General features: G+C 40.1%; 1 protein-coding gene and 1 long non-coding RNA gene across 16 annotated transcripts; one reads left to right on the top strand and one right to left on the bottom strand.

Annotated features, from left to right (window-relative positions):
• Positions 1–156: 156 nt before the first annotated feature.
• Positions 157–18,402, top strand: ATMIN (ATM interactor). 14 transcript variants are annotated; one of them, XR_011003467.1, is made up of 7 exons: positions 157–406; positions 5,789–5,914; positions 6,878–7,077; positions 8,031–10,001; positions 10,223–10,302; positions 12,939–12,972; positions 15,937–18,402. XR_011003467.1 is itself a non-coding variant. In XM_068203090.1 (4 exons), the coding sequence occupies exons 1-4, from the start codon at positions 194–196 to the stop codon at positions 9,859–9,861; spliced, it is 2,370 nt and encodes a 789-aa protein (XP_068059191.1). In that variant the 5' UTR covers positions 157–193; the 3' UTR covers positions 9,862–15,369. The 14 variants fall into 14 exon arrangements, 1 of the variants encoding a protein (XP_068059191.1); XR_011003464.1 differs by having other exon boundaries at positions 8,031–10,302; XR_011003468.1 differs by lacking the exon at positions 12,939–12,972.
• Positions 7,784–10,931, bottom strand: LOC137481376 (uncharacterized). Of its 2 annotated transcripts, XR_011003470.1 has the most exons (3): positions 10,843–10,931; positions 9,714–9,764; positions 7,784–8,861 (listed from the first exon to the last, which is right to left on the bottom strand). It is a non-coding gene; the product is annotated as an uncharacterized lncRNA (long non-coding RNA). The 2 variants fall into 2 exon arrangements; XR_011003469.1 differs by lacking the exon at positions 10,843–10,931 and having other exon boundaries at positions 9,714–9,850.
• Positions 18,403–18,769: the final 367 nt, after the last annotated feature.

The following is an 18,769-nucleotide window of genomic DNA, read 5'->3' on the forward strand; positions in this document are numbered from 1 at the left end:
GCGCCGTGTGCGCGCGTTGTGCCGCGGGAGCGCGCACGGGCCCGCGCCCGGCCGCACCGCTCGCGGCCGCCGCCGCGCGGCGCTGGCGGGCGGGGGCGGGGCCGCGCCACGTGCCTCATGAATATTCAGCAGCACCGCCGCCGATTGGCCGCCGCCCCCGGAAGCGGAGCGGGGCCGAGCAGCTGACAGCAACATGGCGGCGGCGGCCGGGCGGCGTGGCGGGGGCTTGGGGCGGCCCCCCGCGCCCGTGAGGGACGTGCCGCCCGCCGGGGAGCTGGTGCGGCCCTCGGTGACAGAGCTGTCCCAAGTGCGGACCAACATCCTGTGCACCGTGCCCGGCTGCGGGAAGGTGCTGCCCAACAGCCCGGCCCTCAACATGCACCTCAGCAAGGCGCACCCGCTCCAGGTACCGCCGTGAGGCCGGGCCGGCCCCGCCGCCCCCTCCCGCTCGGCCCCTCACCGTGGCTGCGTGGCTCTGCCGTGGCGCAGCGCCGCGTTCCGCCCCGGGGCCTGCGGCCGGCTCGGCTCCGGGTCCGGGTCCGGGGGGCGGCTGCGGTGTTGGCTGTGCTGGGGTTTGGTTCGTAGTGAGACTGAGGGGCGGTGATTCCCCACCCTGCGAAGAATTGGGATTCTTCCCAGAGATTCTGAGACAGTTGGGATTGTTCAGCCTGGAAAGGAGGGTGCTTTGGGGTGACCTAATCGAGGCCTTCTGGTACCTGAAGGGAACTCAGAGGAAGGATGGGATAAGAGTCTGGAGTGACAGGACAGGGGTGAAATGGTTCAAATGGGAAGAGTTTAGGTTAGATATTAGGAGGAAGTTCTTCAGTGGGAGGATGGGAAGGCCCTGGCGCACGTTGCCCCATCCCTGGAAGTGTGCAAGGCCAGGTTGGATGGATCTTGGAGCAGTCTGGGATTGTGGAAGGTTTCCCTGCCCATGGTACGGGGATGGAACGAGATGATCCCCTTCAAGGATCCCCTTTAAGGTCCCCTTCCAACCCAAACCATTCTGCGATTCCAGATGGGAATGCAAAGTGTTTCTCGTTGGCTCGTGTTTAAATTTCCCCTCATGAAAGGTCCCTGCAGGTCCCTGTATAAATACACAAGTGTGTATGTGAATGGGCTGACCAGTTGTGTTGAGGTTTCCTCTAAAATTACTTACAGAAAATAACCATTTTTGCACATTTTTGTAAACATAGCACAAGCAGTTAGGAGTTCTTTGGGACTCAGCTTCTGTTGTTTTACTTGCTTATCACCAATCTTTCTGCAGTAAGACTTTAAAGCCCCACTTGTGAGGTGCTGTGCAAACATGCAGCATTTCCTAACCTCATCAGCTGGCAAACCATCTCCATCCCAACGCTGAGGGCTGCTGGGGTTTTGTTTGTTTTTTTAAAAATATCTGAGCTAAAAAAACCAGCAAAAACAGATGGATGCCATTTTGGAAACAAGCCCTCATTTCCATAATACTCCTGAGCTAAGCATGTGCTGGGGGGGAGGAGAACCACAGTTCAGCAGGCACACATTGAGAGTGGGCCTTTCGAAAGGATATCCTTGCTTTTCCCAAATTATAATGCCAAGTGTGCAAGGACAAATTGTATTCCTGGAAAACTTCAAGTGCAGCATTCATAGCTGAAAGTGCAGCCTCAGTGAGTGAACAATACACATCCCTGTTCTGTGAAATGGCTACAGAGTCAAGTGAGGGTCACACGTGCTCGTTGGTGAGGAACAAAAGGAAATAGTGTCAAGTGTACTTGCTGTCTTGTGTCTCTGGGATGTTTTAATTTCATTTCCTATACATGCTAACAGCTTTACTGTGTGTTATGTGTTAGATCTCACGTGTCTGTGGCGGGGGGGTACAGCAGAAGTTCCAAGTGTTCTTTCAGGTCAGCAGAGTCATTTTGGTTGTGAGCTGATGCTGTGGGCATGCAGTGCAGCTGGTGGCTTACGTAACTCAGGGTATGATGGGTGAGGAGATGCTGCTTTCTCACCCAGCTTGCTGTTAGCCACCAGTGCCCTGTAGGATTAGAGCATACTCCATACACCTAATTACTGAATCTGGTAATAGCTCGGAATAAATACTGAAATGTGGATGGATGCAGACTTTCAGAAACTTCTTGACTTGTTTCAAGGACATTGTAATTGAGCCTAAAATGTTGTTGAGGCTTAAGGGAGACTAAATAATTTAATATTGGCATTCCCTCTTAAGAGGTAGTTGATTTCCCAGATAAGAATAATTTAGTAGATTGCATTTATTACTGACATACGAAATTAGTGAAGGGGCAACTTGGCAAACGAGATGGTAAGAAGCTATTGGGGAAGGAGAGAACACAGTACTCCTGAGGAGAAAGGAGGATGACTTGGTTAATTTTCATTAATAAAAGTAGCACCAGTAGGATGTTTTTATACCAAAACCCATAAGGGATTACAGTGGCAAAGGAAAGACATTTACATAGAGATTACCCTGTAAAAACAGAGTCAAGTGCAGCAGTACCAGGTTTTAGTCTTGTGAAGTGATAACAAACTGTTTGATCAGCTCTGGTTTGTAAACAGAAATAACCTGAGGTGGGAAACACTTGCAAAATAATTTGGTCATACACGAATGAGCATTTAGGGTAAAGCTGCTGTGAGAAGGGCAATCCTAAAATATGGCAGAGGGATATTCTGTGTCAGTACTGTAGGGTAAGAATCTGATTCAAATAAGTTAAAATGAACCCAGAAAATGTGTAGGAAGTAACTGCTAAGGGTGATGAATGGCAAGTGTTTCTGACAAAGGGAAATTAGAAAAATTTGGCTTGTTTTGCCTAACAAAGAAGATATGAAGTGTTGATACATATTTTTTTTAGCTCCTTGACAGAGGATAAGCCAATTAAAAACATGAGAGCAGTGGATATAAACTTGAACTTTTAATTTTAATTCTTTGGTCTTTTGGCTATATTATTTTATGGGAAGAAGGGAAACTACATGTGTGTAGTTTAAAATTAAGCTACAAGAGTTCATGTAAAGCAGGGAATTCTGTGTATTACTGTGATAACTGGGAGGCTGTAGTCATTGTGAACTGGAAAGGGTAGCATAACCTTGGGGTAGGTTACTCAAATACTGCACTATCACAATGTTTGTTATCATAAGAATAAATGCACTTCTCTCCATGTCCTATTTAGTGAAGAAATGGCTGAGCTTCTGTTGCAAAAATCCCCATGTTTTAAATAGTTGACTACAGTCTACTGCAACATCATGTAAAATTAATCCTTTGGAGTAAGCCTTTCTGGGGCAGGAAAGCAAGACGTCACTAAGTTCACCTTGACTAAGTCTGCAGCAAGGACTATTAATTCCTGCTTTCCCAGATGTTGTCACAAGCCATGTCAGTATTCCCTGCAGTGTAAGTGTCTGCACTGGGAGAAGTTCATTGGACCAATATCTACCAATAATTTTCGTGGCTGGATGTTGTAGAAACATGGGACATAAAATCCGATAGGTGAGGAAGGAAGCTGTGAGAATGTCTTAAACAGGACTGGCCAGGTGGGCTTTGAGAAGATGCAAGATTAACCATTTAGAGCCACGAGCACTTGGGATAGGTCAAAGCAAGATTACTGTCCATATACAATATCTTATATGTGTAGAGTATGTCTCAACTTGTCACAACTAATGTGTAGTGGTCTCTGTCACTGAAGGCTATGTTCCAGCTGTTAAAAAGGCATCTTACTGGTATTTATAAAGCTTTTAAACACCTGGTGTTATTCTACACCTTAGTATTTCAGTCATTTTAAATAACCTGACTGAGGTTGACCTGTTAAGTGGCTGAACATGTTTCCCATATTGCCCTGTCAGTTGTTGGTTTGTGATGTTAAATATAACACACTTAACTTTTTATTTAGGAATAAGTAACTCTATTTGCCAGTTACTCAGCATATTGGTATCATCTGCAGTGGGAGAGGCCAAGCATGGCTTTGACTTAAAGGCAGATCTTCTTTTCTCCTGAGGACTCTGACATGTGATGAAAGTGTTGTGTGTAAAGTCAGGGTTAAAAAGTGGAATTGGGGCTGGAACAACTAGATTTCTTTGTGTCATGTTCCTGTTTAGGGCAGTGGCTCTAGGAGATACAACAATAGTCACAGTGATGATTCAGCAGAGATAGAACAGGCCTGTTTATGAATGGGCTGTCCACAGGGAAAACTGCTGTACAAGGTGCTTAGAAGGTAAAAATGTTACACGAAAACTCCCTTTTTAGAGACTTCTTCCAGGTTTTCTTGATATGGCAGGTGACCATTTTGGTCAAGAGGCTCTAAACGTTGCTTGTTTAAGTCTGGTATGTCATTAATAAAAATGAACTTGTGCCAATGTCAGCAAGTAGCAGTGTTGAGTGTGTGGAGATATAACTGAAATGTTGCTTGAAGGGATTACATTTTACAGATTATTTTAGTTTAAGAGGTGATTTGAGGGGAAACAAAATCATTGAAATATTGCCCTCCGCAGCTTCCTGAGGTATAAATGAGAGGACTTCAAAAGCAAGGTGTGAGTGGCTGAGGACAGCGTTGTTGGGTTGTGAGTAACTGCAGGTGGGTAAGAAGAGGGGGTGTGAGCAGTGAAGCCCTTTGGGCCCTGGCAGCTGATATTTTGTTTGCTCCACACTGGGAGGACTGTTGTGCTTTGTGCATTCTCTGTGCTTGGTGTAACCTGTGTAAACACGACCAGCTGGAGATCTGCCCAAAGACATAGCTAGGGAGTGACTGGTGTGAAATAAACCTTACATTACTGACTGTGCTCACTATCCTCGTGCTATGGAAAATCTTTTCAGAGTTCAAACAAGGCATGGTCCCATTTCTTCCCTCAAAAATCATCTTGGTGATGCCATCATGGACTACAGTAACTGGCTCTGGGGACTATGTTTGGCCTCCAGTTCTGTCTCAGGATGGAAGGAGACTCTCAGCTACTCTGAGCATCAGATTTTAAATAGTTTTAATTTTTTGCTGAGATACAGATGCCTGATGCTTCCACTGAGACCCTTTCAGTTAGGGCATGTCTAGAGATACATGTCTTGTCTGCTTTCCATGCCAGTGTCCTTAGAAGGAAGGGATTCCATGTGGTTGAACAATGTGGACAGTCTCACTTGTATGTCCTTCTTATATGTACATTTGAGGTCCTCTTTGAGCAAGTTGTGTTGCTTTCTTCTCTGTACGTGTGAGGGTCAGTAAGACAGCTCACTTGGAAAGCCTGGATAGATTGGTCACTTGGTGTTTGGAGGGTCAGAATTAGCATACCAGTTGTTTCATAGACGTAAGTGAGATTTGGTTTATGATCTAAATTAAGTGGCAGAGCATACTTGGCATTTTTCATTTTTATTACAAGTAAACTCTAAACGGTGCTAACAGAATTCCAGCATCAAGGAAGTGTTGAGTTTCAGTGACTAATCTAAATGGAGCTTCATGTACTGTGCTACTAACAAGTAAATCTACTTTGAATGAGCACTCTAGAGTAGTATCTGTATGGAATTTTTTTTTTTTCCCTCAAATAACAGGAAACATGGGACAGGGAGTGTCGTGGTAAAAGTAAATAGTACAGTACCACTACTCCATAGAGATTTTTATAGCTGCACCTGGTAATTTTGGTGGGATATTTGCAAAGTGGTATCCACACAAAGTAAAAACTCCATTTGAACTTTCAAATCACATAGGAAAGTCCCTCCAACTCATTAAGATGCGTAAACTCAGCAAGCCATAGTTGATGTGTATTCTGAATATTGTTTTGAATATGCAAACCTGTAGAATTGTCAACTTCTCAACTGGTTCTTTTTCAGGATGGAAAACTTAATGCACCAATAAGGAAGGGTTTGAAAACTTCACAGAAATTCTACTGCTGTCCTATTGAAGGCTGCCCTAGAGGACCAAACAGACCATTTTCCCAATTTTCTCTTGTAAAACAGGTATTCCTGTTTCCTGAAGTATTTTTACACTGATTTAGTCCTGTCTGTACTCCAAAGAGTGTGTGCTTTTGCATACAGATACGAGCATAACCTCTAAGCACATACGCAGAAGTTAGAGAACTGTATGCAGCAGCTCCAAGTGCACATGTGATTCATGAGTTTGCATGTTTGCATGTTTATATTAGAGGACTTGAACCTTTTGATCAGACAGTTGCCAGTATGTTTTTCTAAACTAGATGAGAGCCCCTCTCCACAAATTAAATAAATGGAGAAAGATTAAAGAAGAGGGGGAAAAAAATCACAGTAGCAATTGATGAAGGTTTAAACTGTTGCTGATGTTCTTAACTGCTTTTTCAAGTGGTCAAGGATTAAAAGCTTTTCTCTGCTTTAATATCAAAATGCATTTGTTTACTAGTTAACCTGTTTAAGAAAGCATATAAGACTTGTTTCTGCATTAGTGAGTAAAAAGAGCACTGTGCTGCAGTTGGTTTCCCATGCTGAGCTGGGGACCCTGTAGGAGGTGAGTGGCTGACACTTGGTGCCATAAATGAAAAGGAACAATTCTGGTGTTTGCTCTAGTGTTGAGCTGTATGACTTGAGATTATTTGCTCAGTTGTAGATCCTCAGGAGTGTGCACATGTTGCAGCATAGACTTAATGTGCTCTTTTGGCAAGGTTGATCTATAGATTTATTGATGTCCACAGGAAACCTTCAATGACATTAGAATGGGTAGATGTTTATCTGTGTTTTTAAGATGCATGTAGCATCCGCAGATTTGCAAACTTCATATCCTCTCTATTGATTTCTTTAAACTTATTTGTAGTAACGCTTTAAGAAAATAATTAATGCTACACTTCAGCGCTACTTAGCAACTAAAAATTGCAGATATTTTCTCCCCTAACCATGATTTTCTTTTTTAATCTTCACTGAAAGCTAATGTTTACTTTCCCTTGTGTATTCTAGCACTTTATGAAAATGCATGCTGAAAAGAAGCACAAATGTGATAAATGTAGTAACTCCTATGGCACAGAATGGTATTTGAAACGGCATATAGAGGTCTGTGGCAAGACTTTCCAGTGTACTTGTGGGTGCCCTTATGCCAGCAGAACAGCATTACTGTCCCACATTTACAGAACTGGCCATGAAATTCCTGCAGAACACAGGTAAAAGTGAAGCAGTGAAGTAATGATACGTTCATCACCAAGTCCTGTGTGTCTCATGTGCTGCCTTTTTGTCTCCTTTCAGTTGATCAAATAGGAAATAGGATCATGTTGCTTTAGCTGCAAAGCAGTTAGCAGTTTCTTTGTTGCTTTTAGGAGTTTCTGTTTTGTTGAAGGCAGTGGTGATCATCTAATCAGTAAGATCTGGTTTCCCTACATAGAAAACAAAAAGTACTGATGACATTGCAGTGCCTGGTATAAATGGTGGTGGTTCTTGTTGCATCTGCTTTTACAGTTCTGTGAGAGTAGACATGATTTGGAGATATTTATAGCTGGTTACTGAGGTGTGGAATGCAGTTCAGGTTATTTTCTTGTACCATCTAGTGATTGCTGCAATTGTTGGTGGATGTATTTTTTACCACCTATGTTTAGATTTATAGTTTCAATGTGTCCATATATTTCATAAAGGGCAATCTACTTTCTGAGGCCTAGCCTGTCTTTGAGGTTCAGCTGCTGCAAAATTTAAGTTTTGTGTGAAAAATTGCTAATTTTTATCTTTTATTTCCATGAGAGACCATTACCCGTACACATATTTTAAGAGCTCCGTCCCTTCAATGCTCAGTCTGAGTCAGTGTCAAAATAACACATTAAAAGTCTTCAAATCAGTGTGCTTAATGTAAAAGGGGAAGACACCATCTAAACCTGCACATCCATTTGGAAATAGGTTTCCATAAGGGGTAGTGTTTATTCTTTTTTAAAATGAGAGCGCGAGGAATGACATTTAGCAAAATTGAACTTCATGGAGTCTTTTTATGTTTTAATCTGGATTAATTGTCTTCTTATACCCAACCTCATCTGTGACTTCAGTTGGTATTGTCAATGCAGTGACTCAAAAGAATGGAAGGCAGGTATTCTGTGTTGGAAAGAAGTATAAATTATTGATCTCATGTTCACAGGGATCCTCCTAGTAAGAAAAGGAAAATGGAGTCCTCTGTACATAATCAGCAGCTGGCAGAGAAAGCAAACGAAGCATTCAGCAATACCCACAGTACTGCTTCTGGCACTCAGGAACTGGAGTCCTCCGAAGTGAAAGTAGCAGCCTCTCTTGAAGGCTCCTGCAGTTCTAACTTCATGAACCAAATGCAGCCAAAATGTGCACCAAAGATGCTTTTACCCAAGCCCAAGGTGGCTTTGGTTAAACTTCCAGTGATGCAGGTTGCTCACTTGCCTGTGTATGTATCTGCAACAGACTCTTCTGTTAAACCTGCTGTAGTGGCTGTTGATAATCAAGGTTCAGTTGTAAGTACTGTTCATTTATTGCCTCAGTCTATAGGAATCCTGATTCCAGCCCTGGAGGCAGAAACACTTGTATTTAAAGACAGTATGCCTGTTTCAAAAGTGATGACTTCTGGTGATTGTGAGCCAGTAAGTACTGGTATACAAGTTGAATTGGACAAGGTTACATCAAATAACACAGGGCAAGAACTGGGGAATGTTTGTCACAAGAACAAAATTTCTTCAATAAATATACAGACTGACTTATCTTATATCTCACAGAGCTTTGTACCAGCTGCAGCCTGGACTCCCAATTCTTCTGTGTCCTCTTGTTCTCAGACAGATCTGTCATTCAGTTCCCAGGTTTCATTACCCATCAGTGTACAGACACAGACACTTCTGCCTGCTTCCAAACTGACTTCATCCATAGCTGCTCAGACTGATGCTTTCAGTCAGGGCTGTTTTCCAGCGTGTGGCATTTCCAGAGAGACTCAAACCAGCAGGACACAGGACTGTATTGATGGAAGAGTACAGATGGACCAGGCTGTAATGTGCAGTGACATTTTTGACAATGTTCCTTCATCATATAATGATTCTACTCGCATTGAACTTCCAGAAAACAATTTAATGCCTGCAAGTATAGATCAAACTTTGCTGCAAAGAAGTAGTTGCAAGAGCCTGAATGAGGATACAGTTAAGTCTGAATCCCTTATCAGCTTCAATACACAGACTAATATACTTCCATCTCAAAATACAACAGATAATCAAACCCAGACAATGGATCTGCTAAGTGATCTGGAAAACATCTTTTCAGGAAACATGTCTGGCCAGACACTGGATAATCGTGGCCTTTTGTCTGAGACAAGTTCTAATGCTGACACACATCTTCCATCTGGTCCATCACAGAGCACAGGGATAGACTTCGACATTGAAGAGTTCTTTTCAGCATCCAACATCCAAACTCAGACTGAAGAGAGTGAGCTTGGTACCCTGAACTCTGAGCCAGTTTTGGAGTCACTGGACATTGAAACTCAGACTGATTTCTTATTTTCAGATAGTGCCACTCAATCATATAACTGCCGAGGCAATTCTAACTTCTTAGGTTTGGAGATGTTCGATACACAGACACAGACAGACTTGAATTTCTTTTTGGACAGTACTACCCATCTGCCTTTGGGAAGTATTCTGAAACAGTCCAGTTTCTCGATGAGCACTGACTCATCTGATACAGAAACCCAGACAGAAGTATATATGGCTACTAAAAATACACCTGCTCAGAATATTGAAAGCAAAGTCCAGCTCAGTAGTGCTGAGACACAGACCATGGATAGCTGCTTTGAGAATCTGGGGAGTTTATTCCTTACCAGCAATGAAACACAGACAGCAATGGATGACTTCCTTCTGGCTGACTTAGCCTGGAATACAATGGAGTCCCAGTTCAGTTCAGTAGAAACACAGACCTGTGAAGAGCTATGCTCCTTGTTCCAGAGCTCTGACAAGCCCAGCCACTGAGAGCTACATAATATAACTGTTGCTTGTGGTTTGAATTTAACTTATTGGGGTGGGAGAGATGGCTTTACCAAGTGATCCACTTTGCATTATTGAATGTACTTGTCAAGAGCAGTTGACCTAAGAGACTTTTCATGCTGAAGGTACTCTATTGAATATGTAACTTTACATAAACTATGTGTGTATAAATAGAGGGGAAAGGGGGGGCTGTAACATCTTAATGTACATTTGAACCTTAAAAAATTATGTGGTGCCTATGTTTTTTCCTCAAGACTTCTTTACAAAGCTGTTACTGCTTTCATCTAAGTGGAAGAACTTTTAAAGTTGTTCTAAATATCTCTCTCTATTCCTGGCTTACATGCAGGGTTCCAATGTGCTGGACCAAAACCCTGACCTGTTCAATTGAGATGCTTCCCTGAACTTACGGGGGAGGATTCTATTAGTGTAAGCTACTTCTGTTTACTTTTTTTAGTAGCTTGTATTTTAAATCCGGCATGAACATAATCAGCCGTATTGTCTTCTTTTACTTTATGCCTTCACAGCTCTTTCTCCTGCATAAGCTGACATTTTCCAAATACCTGTCCAACACACTAGACAGATAGAGATTCTTGAATTGTTGAAAATATTTATTATTAAGAAGGTGTGTAGAAAGCAGTATTTTTTTCCCTGAGTGGCACTGATGCTCTTTGAAGGGTAGGAAAAGAACTTGGAATTCGTAATTGTAGGGAAAATTAGTATGTCATCCTTTTAGCTAGTGTAATAAATGGGGCTAACATTTTTAGAGTCTTCAGAAGGGATTTGCTCAAATTATTTCTGTCTTGAAGATGCAAATGTTACAATGTGTGTGCCTCAGTGACTGGAATAATTTGGTTTTGCTGAAATTCTCTTAGCTTTATTGAGATATGAGTTGAGAAATTTTACAGTCGTTTACTACCTTAAGAGAAATCTTTAAAAATGGACAATTAAATTCCTTAAAACACTCACCTTGACTTCTGGTTTTGGACTTCCTGCTTCCAAAAACAATTGGAAATCCATACAGCAGAGCTGGGAGATCAGCTCACTGAAGCCCTTCCAGAACAGCTCTGTCTTGCTTTTGCACTTTGATCTGCAGCCTTCAGTTCTGCAACTTTCACAGTTTCCCAGAGTGTAGTCAAATTCACACAAACTGATTTTTCAGAGAAGAAGCATATGACCTCTTGACACCTTTTTTTTAATGTTTAGGTTGCTCCTCATGCCACTGTTTGCAGTATTTTTCATTTACATTAAGCCAGTTGTGAATGTATGTTGGAATTTGGCCTTAAATAATTTTTATCTCTTACTATAATATCTGTGAAATGTAGGCCTCTGGTTTTGTACTGGACAGGTTTTAGTTTCTGTAACCTTAAAAGAAAACTCTTTGTGTCAAATTCCTGGGCCTGTAACAGACTTTACTCCTCCATTGTTAGAGGAGAGGTATTGGCTGTGTATTTACTGTACAGCCCAGCAGCAAATGTTTGTCCAAGCCTTAGGTTTTGAGGACTCCCTATGCTTTGTGCTGCATATTCTCAATTCAAGGTTGTGGGAGTTAATTTACTCATCCATTGCAGCCAGCTTGTTTTTGTTGCAGATGAGCAATACCTTTCTTTTTCCACTTTTTTTTTTCCTTTGTCTTTTCCTAATAGTCTTTATATTGCTGTGTTGAGTGTCTTTACTGAAATAATCTCTTCAGCTTAATCCTGAAACTCACATTTTCCTCCTGAAACTCCATCTGTATTGCCTGTTTGATTTTTCAACATTTTTAGGTATGATTTCAGACACTTCCAGTCTGGCTGAAGAAACTGCAGAACGGAATCTTGCAGTTCTTCAGGAGAAAGTAACTCTGCTATGAGGAATACCCCCAGGTTTCACAATGTCTGTAGAGTTCTCATCTGAAGGGTGGGATATTTTTAAAAAAGGAAGGCCTCACTTGTAATTTTGTTTCTTGTGAAGATATGACTGAGTCATATTTACCTGCCTACTTTGAAATTGAGAGATAAGATAACAAAATTAGGTTAATTTATTCCATTGCAATATCTTTGTAGTAATGTTGCAACTTCACATGTTAAAGTGTTTCTCCTTCTCCTTTCTTCCCCTGACTGGAATACCAGAGAATGCTTCTTCATACACTGATTTCTATGTTTCCCATGTGCAAGTTGTCTGTACTGACATGTGAAAGAGAGGCAGTTACTATAAACCTGGTTTGGAAAAAGGGTGTTTTCCACAGCTGTAGAAGCTGTTCATTACCTCTGAATTTAGAAGGTCAGTCTTTACTCTGCAAGAGAAGGAATCTTGGGTGCTGAGGAGCAGAATTACTGAAGGGTTTGAATTGTAGCCATCGGTGAGACCAGCAAGGTTTAAAGTACTTTGAAACTAATTTACAAATTGGAGTGATAATTGCCATGTTATTGTGTAAGCCAAAGCTCTTAGCATCAGGGACTGTCAGGAAAAGACCCAAAAGTTTGTGTGGATGAAATCTTATAATGTAATCATTACCCAGTTATTGTACTTTTTAATTAAAAGTCTTTCTGAGCTTTGACTGTTTTATTAGAACATGCAAATCATAATCCTTTCACTCATTCTATTTGTTTAAAACAGTTTGGACTTTAATTAGGTGAACACACAGTGCTACAACATGAAGTCATTTATTGAAAGTGCAGTATTAAGAAATCATTAAATGTCTGCCCTGTCTTAGGAAAGACAAAATTACCTTCTGACCAAAATTAACTTACTTCTTCACTAATTTGGTTCTCCATAAATTATTCATAACAGTGAAAAACAGGTTTGGATCATGTATTTCTGGCATATGTCACTCAGTTTGGATTTATCAAGTACTTCTGTGAAAATGTGAAGACTGCAGCCAGACTTCATAGTTTGGTGAATCCCACAGAAAACTTCATGAAACCTGATCTGAAACACTATTGCTGAATATTATGGATTCTTCACATTTAAACAAATTCTTAGAAAAGGGTTATTTTCTATTTTTGCCTTTGTTATAAATTAAACTTCAGACACAACTATTTCTGGGTAGAACTAAAATGATACTTATCTCCCTTTTTCTGCAGTTTGTCTCTGATTTGATTTTCAAGGCACTGTATTGTAAGTATTGGTCAGCAGTGACTTACTGTCTTACTCTTTTTTGTATCCTCTATTGCCATTAGAGCTGCTATACAGAAAGTAACATCAGATTCTCTGTAGCCTCTTAGCAGAATTTTTTATCTGGAAGTGATACTAATGTTATGTGTACTTACCCTTTGTGTTTCTTGCTTAATTCTGTTAAGCTGTGATTGCTGGATCTTGATCTGGATGCCTGTGTAACACTATTATAAAATTGAATTAGTACTTTTGTAGCTTCATTTGTGCTTTTCTTTAATATATAAAGAGTTGAACAAAGAAAACATCAGATTTAGGGCTTGCATTCTGTGACAGCATAAGCACAAATAAGCTGAAAAATGAAAGGTCTGTTTTGTTGCCTTCCATATTTGTTTGTCAGAATGCTAAAAGTTTGTCTGACAGTAGATGTTTCTTCTTCCTATGCTTTATTTGTATCTATTTCTGCTAACACACCTGTAAATACTTTCTGCTGTGGGTAGGGAGGGAGTCCTCCCCAAGACTTTTTGTGTTGGCCTAGAAAAATGGGTAGTTTTAAGTCAGAGTTTGCTAATGCTACATATTCTTAGTTATGTGAAGCTGCTTGTGTTTAGAAAATTCTCAGTTCCAAAGAATATGTAAGCATTAAAAAAATGTATATATACTTGCAGCTGCAAAAGAAACATTGTGAAACCTCATTTAGTTTTGAACAACTTGATTCAGTGTCTGTAACTTAATGTATGTAACTAACTCCTTAGAAATTTTTATTTCAAGGTACAATACACAGTTTTTTCTGTTGGAAACAAGAGGCTGAATTTCCCTGTTAGTCATATGGACCCCAGTTGTGTAGGGGCAACAGAACAAAGAACAATGGCTGCCTTCCACTATTCTAAATCCTTATGCTGCTAAGATGTGAATTGATTTTTTTTGTGAGGCTGGGTAGAAATGTAAGACTGGGGGCTTAGGGGGCTAGAGGGGGTTAAATAGCCTTTTAAATGTAGGGAAATTTAATAGAACTGATACTGAATCAACATAGAGTGCTCAGCTTGCAAAGGAACACGTTCCTGAAATGGCAACTCTGAGGTGAACCAAATGTTCTTGCCTTTATCGTTAAGGCTGTACAGCTTCCTTTGCTTTAATATATTTCTGACATGTGCTGATTTTTTAACAATTATCTTAATGTACCATTTACTGTTCCAAATGCATTCACACCAAACTGTTGGTAACATTCTGGGCCTTGAAAGCTTTTTCATTCCTGCTTGGTTTAAGGTGCTGCTATGCTTGTGTCCTGGTAGGATGGGCCTCCAGTAACCATTGATAACAGGAACACTGTGAGGATACAGCTGTTTAGTGGTAGCAAACCAGTGTATGGTGCAGTCATGCATCTTCTGTTTCTTTTGTTGTTGTTTCTTAAGAGTTGATGTGAATTTAAATATGTGCGAGAAGGACTTGCTGCTTAGGACGTGACTGAATTCTCTTGTTTCAAGTGCCATTGCTATGCAATGAACAGAACTCGGCGCTCAGCCCCGCAGTCAGGGTGAGGGAATGTTTGTGTTTGTGCGTGTGACACTTCACTGAAAACATAACCAGACAGCCTGAAATGGTGGAAACGCCTCAAGGAACTGCTGAGTTAAATAACAGAAGTCCCTTTACTTGTGACCGTTTTTTATATGCTGGCTTTACAGTACCTGCATCAACTAGCAGTGGAATATAATAGATGACTTGTGGTGATGTCAGTTCTACATTTCACAGCATCCAGTGCTTTACATGCTTCAAGCACCTGCATGCAGAGCTAGATTGACAGTACCTCTATCTACAGACATTTTCAAGTGCATCTGTGATAAAGCTAGGTAGGAAAGATGGCCATATCTTTACAGCTTAAAGACTTCAACACCTGATTACAATCTCATTTAAGTTTGTAATTATTTGGAATGAATGAGTAATAAATCTCATGGGTGAGTCTTTCCAAAGCGTATGTGAGTTAATCTCAGCAAGGCTGAGAAATGTCCTTAAAATATTTTTCTTCTCATTACTGGTGGGATTTTTTTATTTAGTGGACAAATCTAGTTTTCAAAGGATGTTCATGTTTAATTCTTGCTGTTTAAGCCAGTAAACTTGCAGTGACCAGACAAAATCAAGCATTCATTTCTTAGACCTATTTTACAAGTGACAATCCCAAAGAAGGAATGTTGTCCTAGTAACTGTGAAACTTGTAATTACATTATTGCATGCGGAGAAAACTTTGTGCCAAAATACTGTTTCATATTTCCCTCTGTTGGAAACTGAAGTGTTACACAAAGCTACTAGTAAGCTATTCACAAGTATTGAAATGTTTTGTTCACAAATGAAGCACTTATTCAGTCCTGTAAATTATACATATTTTGGAATAAAGTTAACTTCAATCATTTTTTGCTTTCTGTTTTAATGGCCATGACCTCTGCCTGCAGAGGCCTGGGTGGGGGATCCAGTGCCTATTGGCAAGAACCACCCATTGCTCCTGAACATCTTGGTTTTAGTTTACGAAATCTCTACCAACTGAAAAGCTTTCAAAACATATCTTAAAATGTCAGTTCTTGATCTCTGGAGGTGCAAAACGGTTCTCTGTCTCAAGCCTTTCATCAGCTCAAAATGTAATCTTTACCTTGTACATGCAGTGGAATGAAAACCTCTGCAGTTTCAGCTCTGTGGCAGATGCCTCACCTCTACAACAGACTCTCAGGCCAGGGCTCCTTTGCTTTCTTCCTCAACCTTACCATCCACCCCTCCTGTAGGTGGTTTAAGATCTCTAGCGTCGTAACACCCAGTAGAAATTCACCTGCAGTATGATGATTCTGTTCTAATGCCTAATTATTTTGTAATGTATTTTATTTAACTGAGAAAATATTTTGCTACTGTAAATATTGAAAAACCCCCAACCCTAGAGAAGCTTGGTTTGAGTATGTCTCATACTCTGTCTTTTTTCTTCCTGCACAGCTCCCATGCTTAGTGATGAATACACCATTTTCTGTTAGTTGGAAGATATAAAATTCTGATTTTTCTTGTTACCTGTAAGTCTTGCATGTGTGATTCAGAGGAGGTGAATGAACAGAAGCCTCGTGACTGAAAGTTCTTCTGCACTGTTCCCTCAGCTGTAGTCATGAATGAAGTATTCACTGATGGACAGCAGGAGGCTGCTGCGTTCAGCCCCATCACAGCCTGAGGTAAGCATTTGCAAGCAGCAGCATTCAGGTATTTCCAGAGGCAAAAGGGAAGTATTTACAGAGGAGAAGATGTCATAAATATCTAGAAAATAAATTCCTGTTCAGAGCATTTAAAATCATGGAACAGTCAGATGTGTAAGATCCTTCTAGGAATAACAGCCCTATTCCCATCACAGGGATGGTTCTGCTTTAGATTAGGCTGTTATTTGAGGCTTTTCATCATTCAGAATGGATTTGACTTACAGGCAGAAGTCAGATATTTTGACAGACTGCACCACTGGAAACTTTCACAAATGGAAGACAGTCCAAAAGGCAGGAAAAACTAACTTTTGATTGAGAACAGACTAAGAAAGTGGCTGTTCAGAGATAGGGGAGCCCCATGTATTTTCAAACTACTTTCTTGCCTGCTGTTGCTGAGAATTTTGCTGGCAGTGAAATTGTTCCAGACTGGTATGGGTTTAGTTCCTGAATTTCTTTCACTTGAAGAAATTGCATGCTGGCAAGCTGATTGTTTTCCATCAGAGCAATGCAGTTAGAGGCTGATTTTCTTTCTGTCTCCAGGATTTGACAGTGAATCAGTCCTTTGGATGTTTGGACCTAAAACAATAGGAGAAAAAATGTTGATTTAACTTTCAGGTGTTCCACCATTGCATTTTCACATTGTTGTCAACAATTCACATGTTTTGTTTTGGCACCTTGAATGGAGGAAGCACTTCTGGCTGATCCAGCCTGTAACTTTATTTCCTTTCCTTGAACAGGAATGGTGTTGTTCTTGAGAGAACTTAACACAAAAACAAGAAGTTGCTGTTTCCTCTGCTGGAAGAACCCAGTGTATTCAAAGGCACATAACTTGATTAAGGTTATGATGGCTGAAGCGTTGTGTATTTGTTTCTTTATGTTCTAGGTCTTTACTCAGCAGCTTTTCTGGCCTTCTGCTGCAGTTCTTGTAGAATAACCCAGGAGCGTAGTCTGTGTTCTTGTATCAGGCTGTAGTAAAACCTCTGTCTAATCTGTCTGATTTGACAGTTTCAAAAAACACAGCAAAACTCTTACCTGGTAGGAAACACTGGAAAACATGGAAATAATGTTTATAGTTTTCCCTGCAACTTTTTTTTTAATGTAGTCCTAAAAAACTGATTGTCTGCAATGGCTGCAACTTAAAATTAGTATAACAAACAGCTTTGGCTTTACTTATAATTGGAAATGCATTCATTTTTCAGCATTCTCACTGAAGCAGCATTATTTTCAGTTGTCTGAATGGAAGAAATTATCTCCTTCTGGACGTTGAAAAATGTTTCTAGTTTCACAGCTAGATATAGGGGTATATATATATATATATGTATATATATATATATCTTGCATTTTCTATTTAGTGAAAAATGCAACTGAAACAAGTATATGTGAATTTCTTGGGGCTATTTGTGAAGGATGCTTGTTTTGTAGACGTGTATTTTGTATATAAATATGGAAAACAGATTAGAAAATATTTTACCATAGGGGAAAGGTACAAAGAAGGAAAGAAAATAAGGAAAGAAAATGGTCTATTTTCTTCTAACTGTGAAAAAAATGAAGTATGCAACAAGCTTATTTTTGGTTCTGTAAAGTAATGAACTAGTGCTACTGAGACCATTTGCAGTTGATAGAAGGCCCTGTGGTTATTTTACAGCATGGCATGAAGACTGAGTCACAATGACTCTTACCAGAAAATGGGATTTGGGAACATCCCTAAGTGCATTTTTTCAGATACTTGCATGAAGAGTTGTGTTAAAAGTTCTAGGACTGAAAGAGTCCCAAACCTGCTTGCTGTAACTTAATCCTTGTTAAGAAAATTCAGTCCTTCTAAAAAGTGTAAAATTATTTATATAAGAAAAATAAATGCTATTTATTGTTTTCTCCAGAAATGTGATGTTTATGTTAGGGTACTCTCTTTTGCTCTCTCCAAAAGTCTTTAGCCACTCAAGTCAACAGACAGCTAATGCTTAATTAATAAAATTGTGTGTGAGCATCATCATACTCTAAGGCAAATTCACAAGGTCATGAACATAGGAAAACTCTTAAAATTCTATTTTCTTATTAATGCCGTGTCTTCATTTGGGTCCCAATACTTAAAAAAAAAAAAAAAAAAAAAAGGCAACAACAAAACAAAACCAAAACCCTAGAAACCAATACCCAAGCACAAAATACCCTTTCCAAGTGTCACATGTCTTGTTTAGCAGAACTTTCAGCCTGCTGGAATTTACTCACTGATTTAACATCAAATATTCTTGATATAACTCTATGAATCAAATAATTTTCACTTTAATAAATAAAGACTGTATAACCTGGTTGGTAAAGATAATATTTGACACAGAAATCAATACCATTGTTTTTTTATATACCTCAAGCACACTATCTAATTCTAATCTGGCAATTCTTTAGATGTGACTAAGATATTTTCTTGGGGAAATAAATAAAGTCTGAGTTAATCATCAGTGTGGGAAGGTATTTTTAAAGTAGAAGCATGCAGAACAACTGTATCACGCAAGGCTTACAGACTGCCAGTGTAAATACCATTGTCACATTCATGTAGTCACATAAGATTATTAAATTTGGGAGTGATATTCTCA

The sequence above is a fragment of the Anomalospiza imberbis genome, chromosome 12, assembly GCF_031753505.1.
Source record: "Anomalospiza imberbis isolate Cuckoo-Finch-1a 21T00152 chromosome 12, ASM3175350v1, whole genome shotgun sequence".
Lineage (NCBI taxonomy): Eukaryota > Metazoa > Chordata > Aves > Passeriformes > Viduidae > Anomalospiza > Anomalospiza imberbis.

Coding starts and splice junctions, on each gene's coding strand:
- ATMIN (XM_068203090.1), top strand. CDS start 194: ATGGCGGCGGCGGCCGGGCGGCGTGGCGGGGGCTTGGGGCGGCCCCCC. Junction 407..5,788: donor GCAAGGCGCACCCGCTCCAG/GTACCGCCGTGA, acceptor GTTCTTTTTCAG/GATGGAAAACTTAATGCACC. Junction 7,078..8,030: donor GAAATTCCTGCAGAACACAG/GTAAAAGTGAAG, acceptor TCATGTTCACAG/GGATCCTCCTAGTAAGAAAA.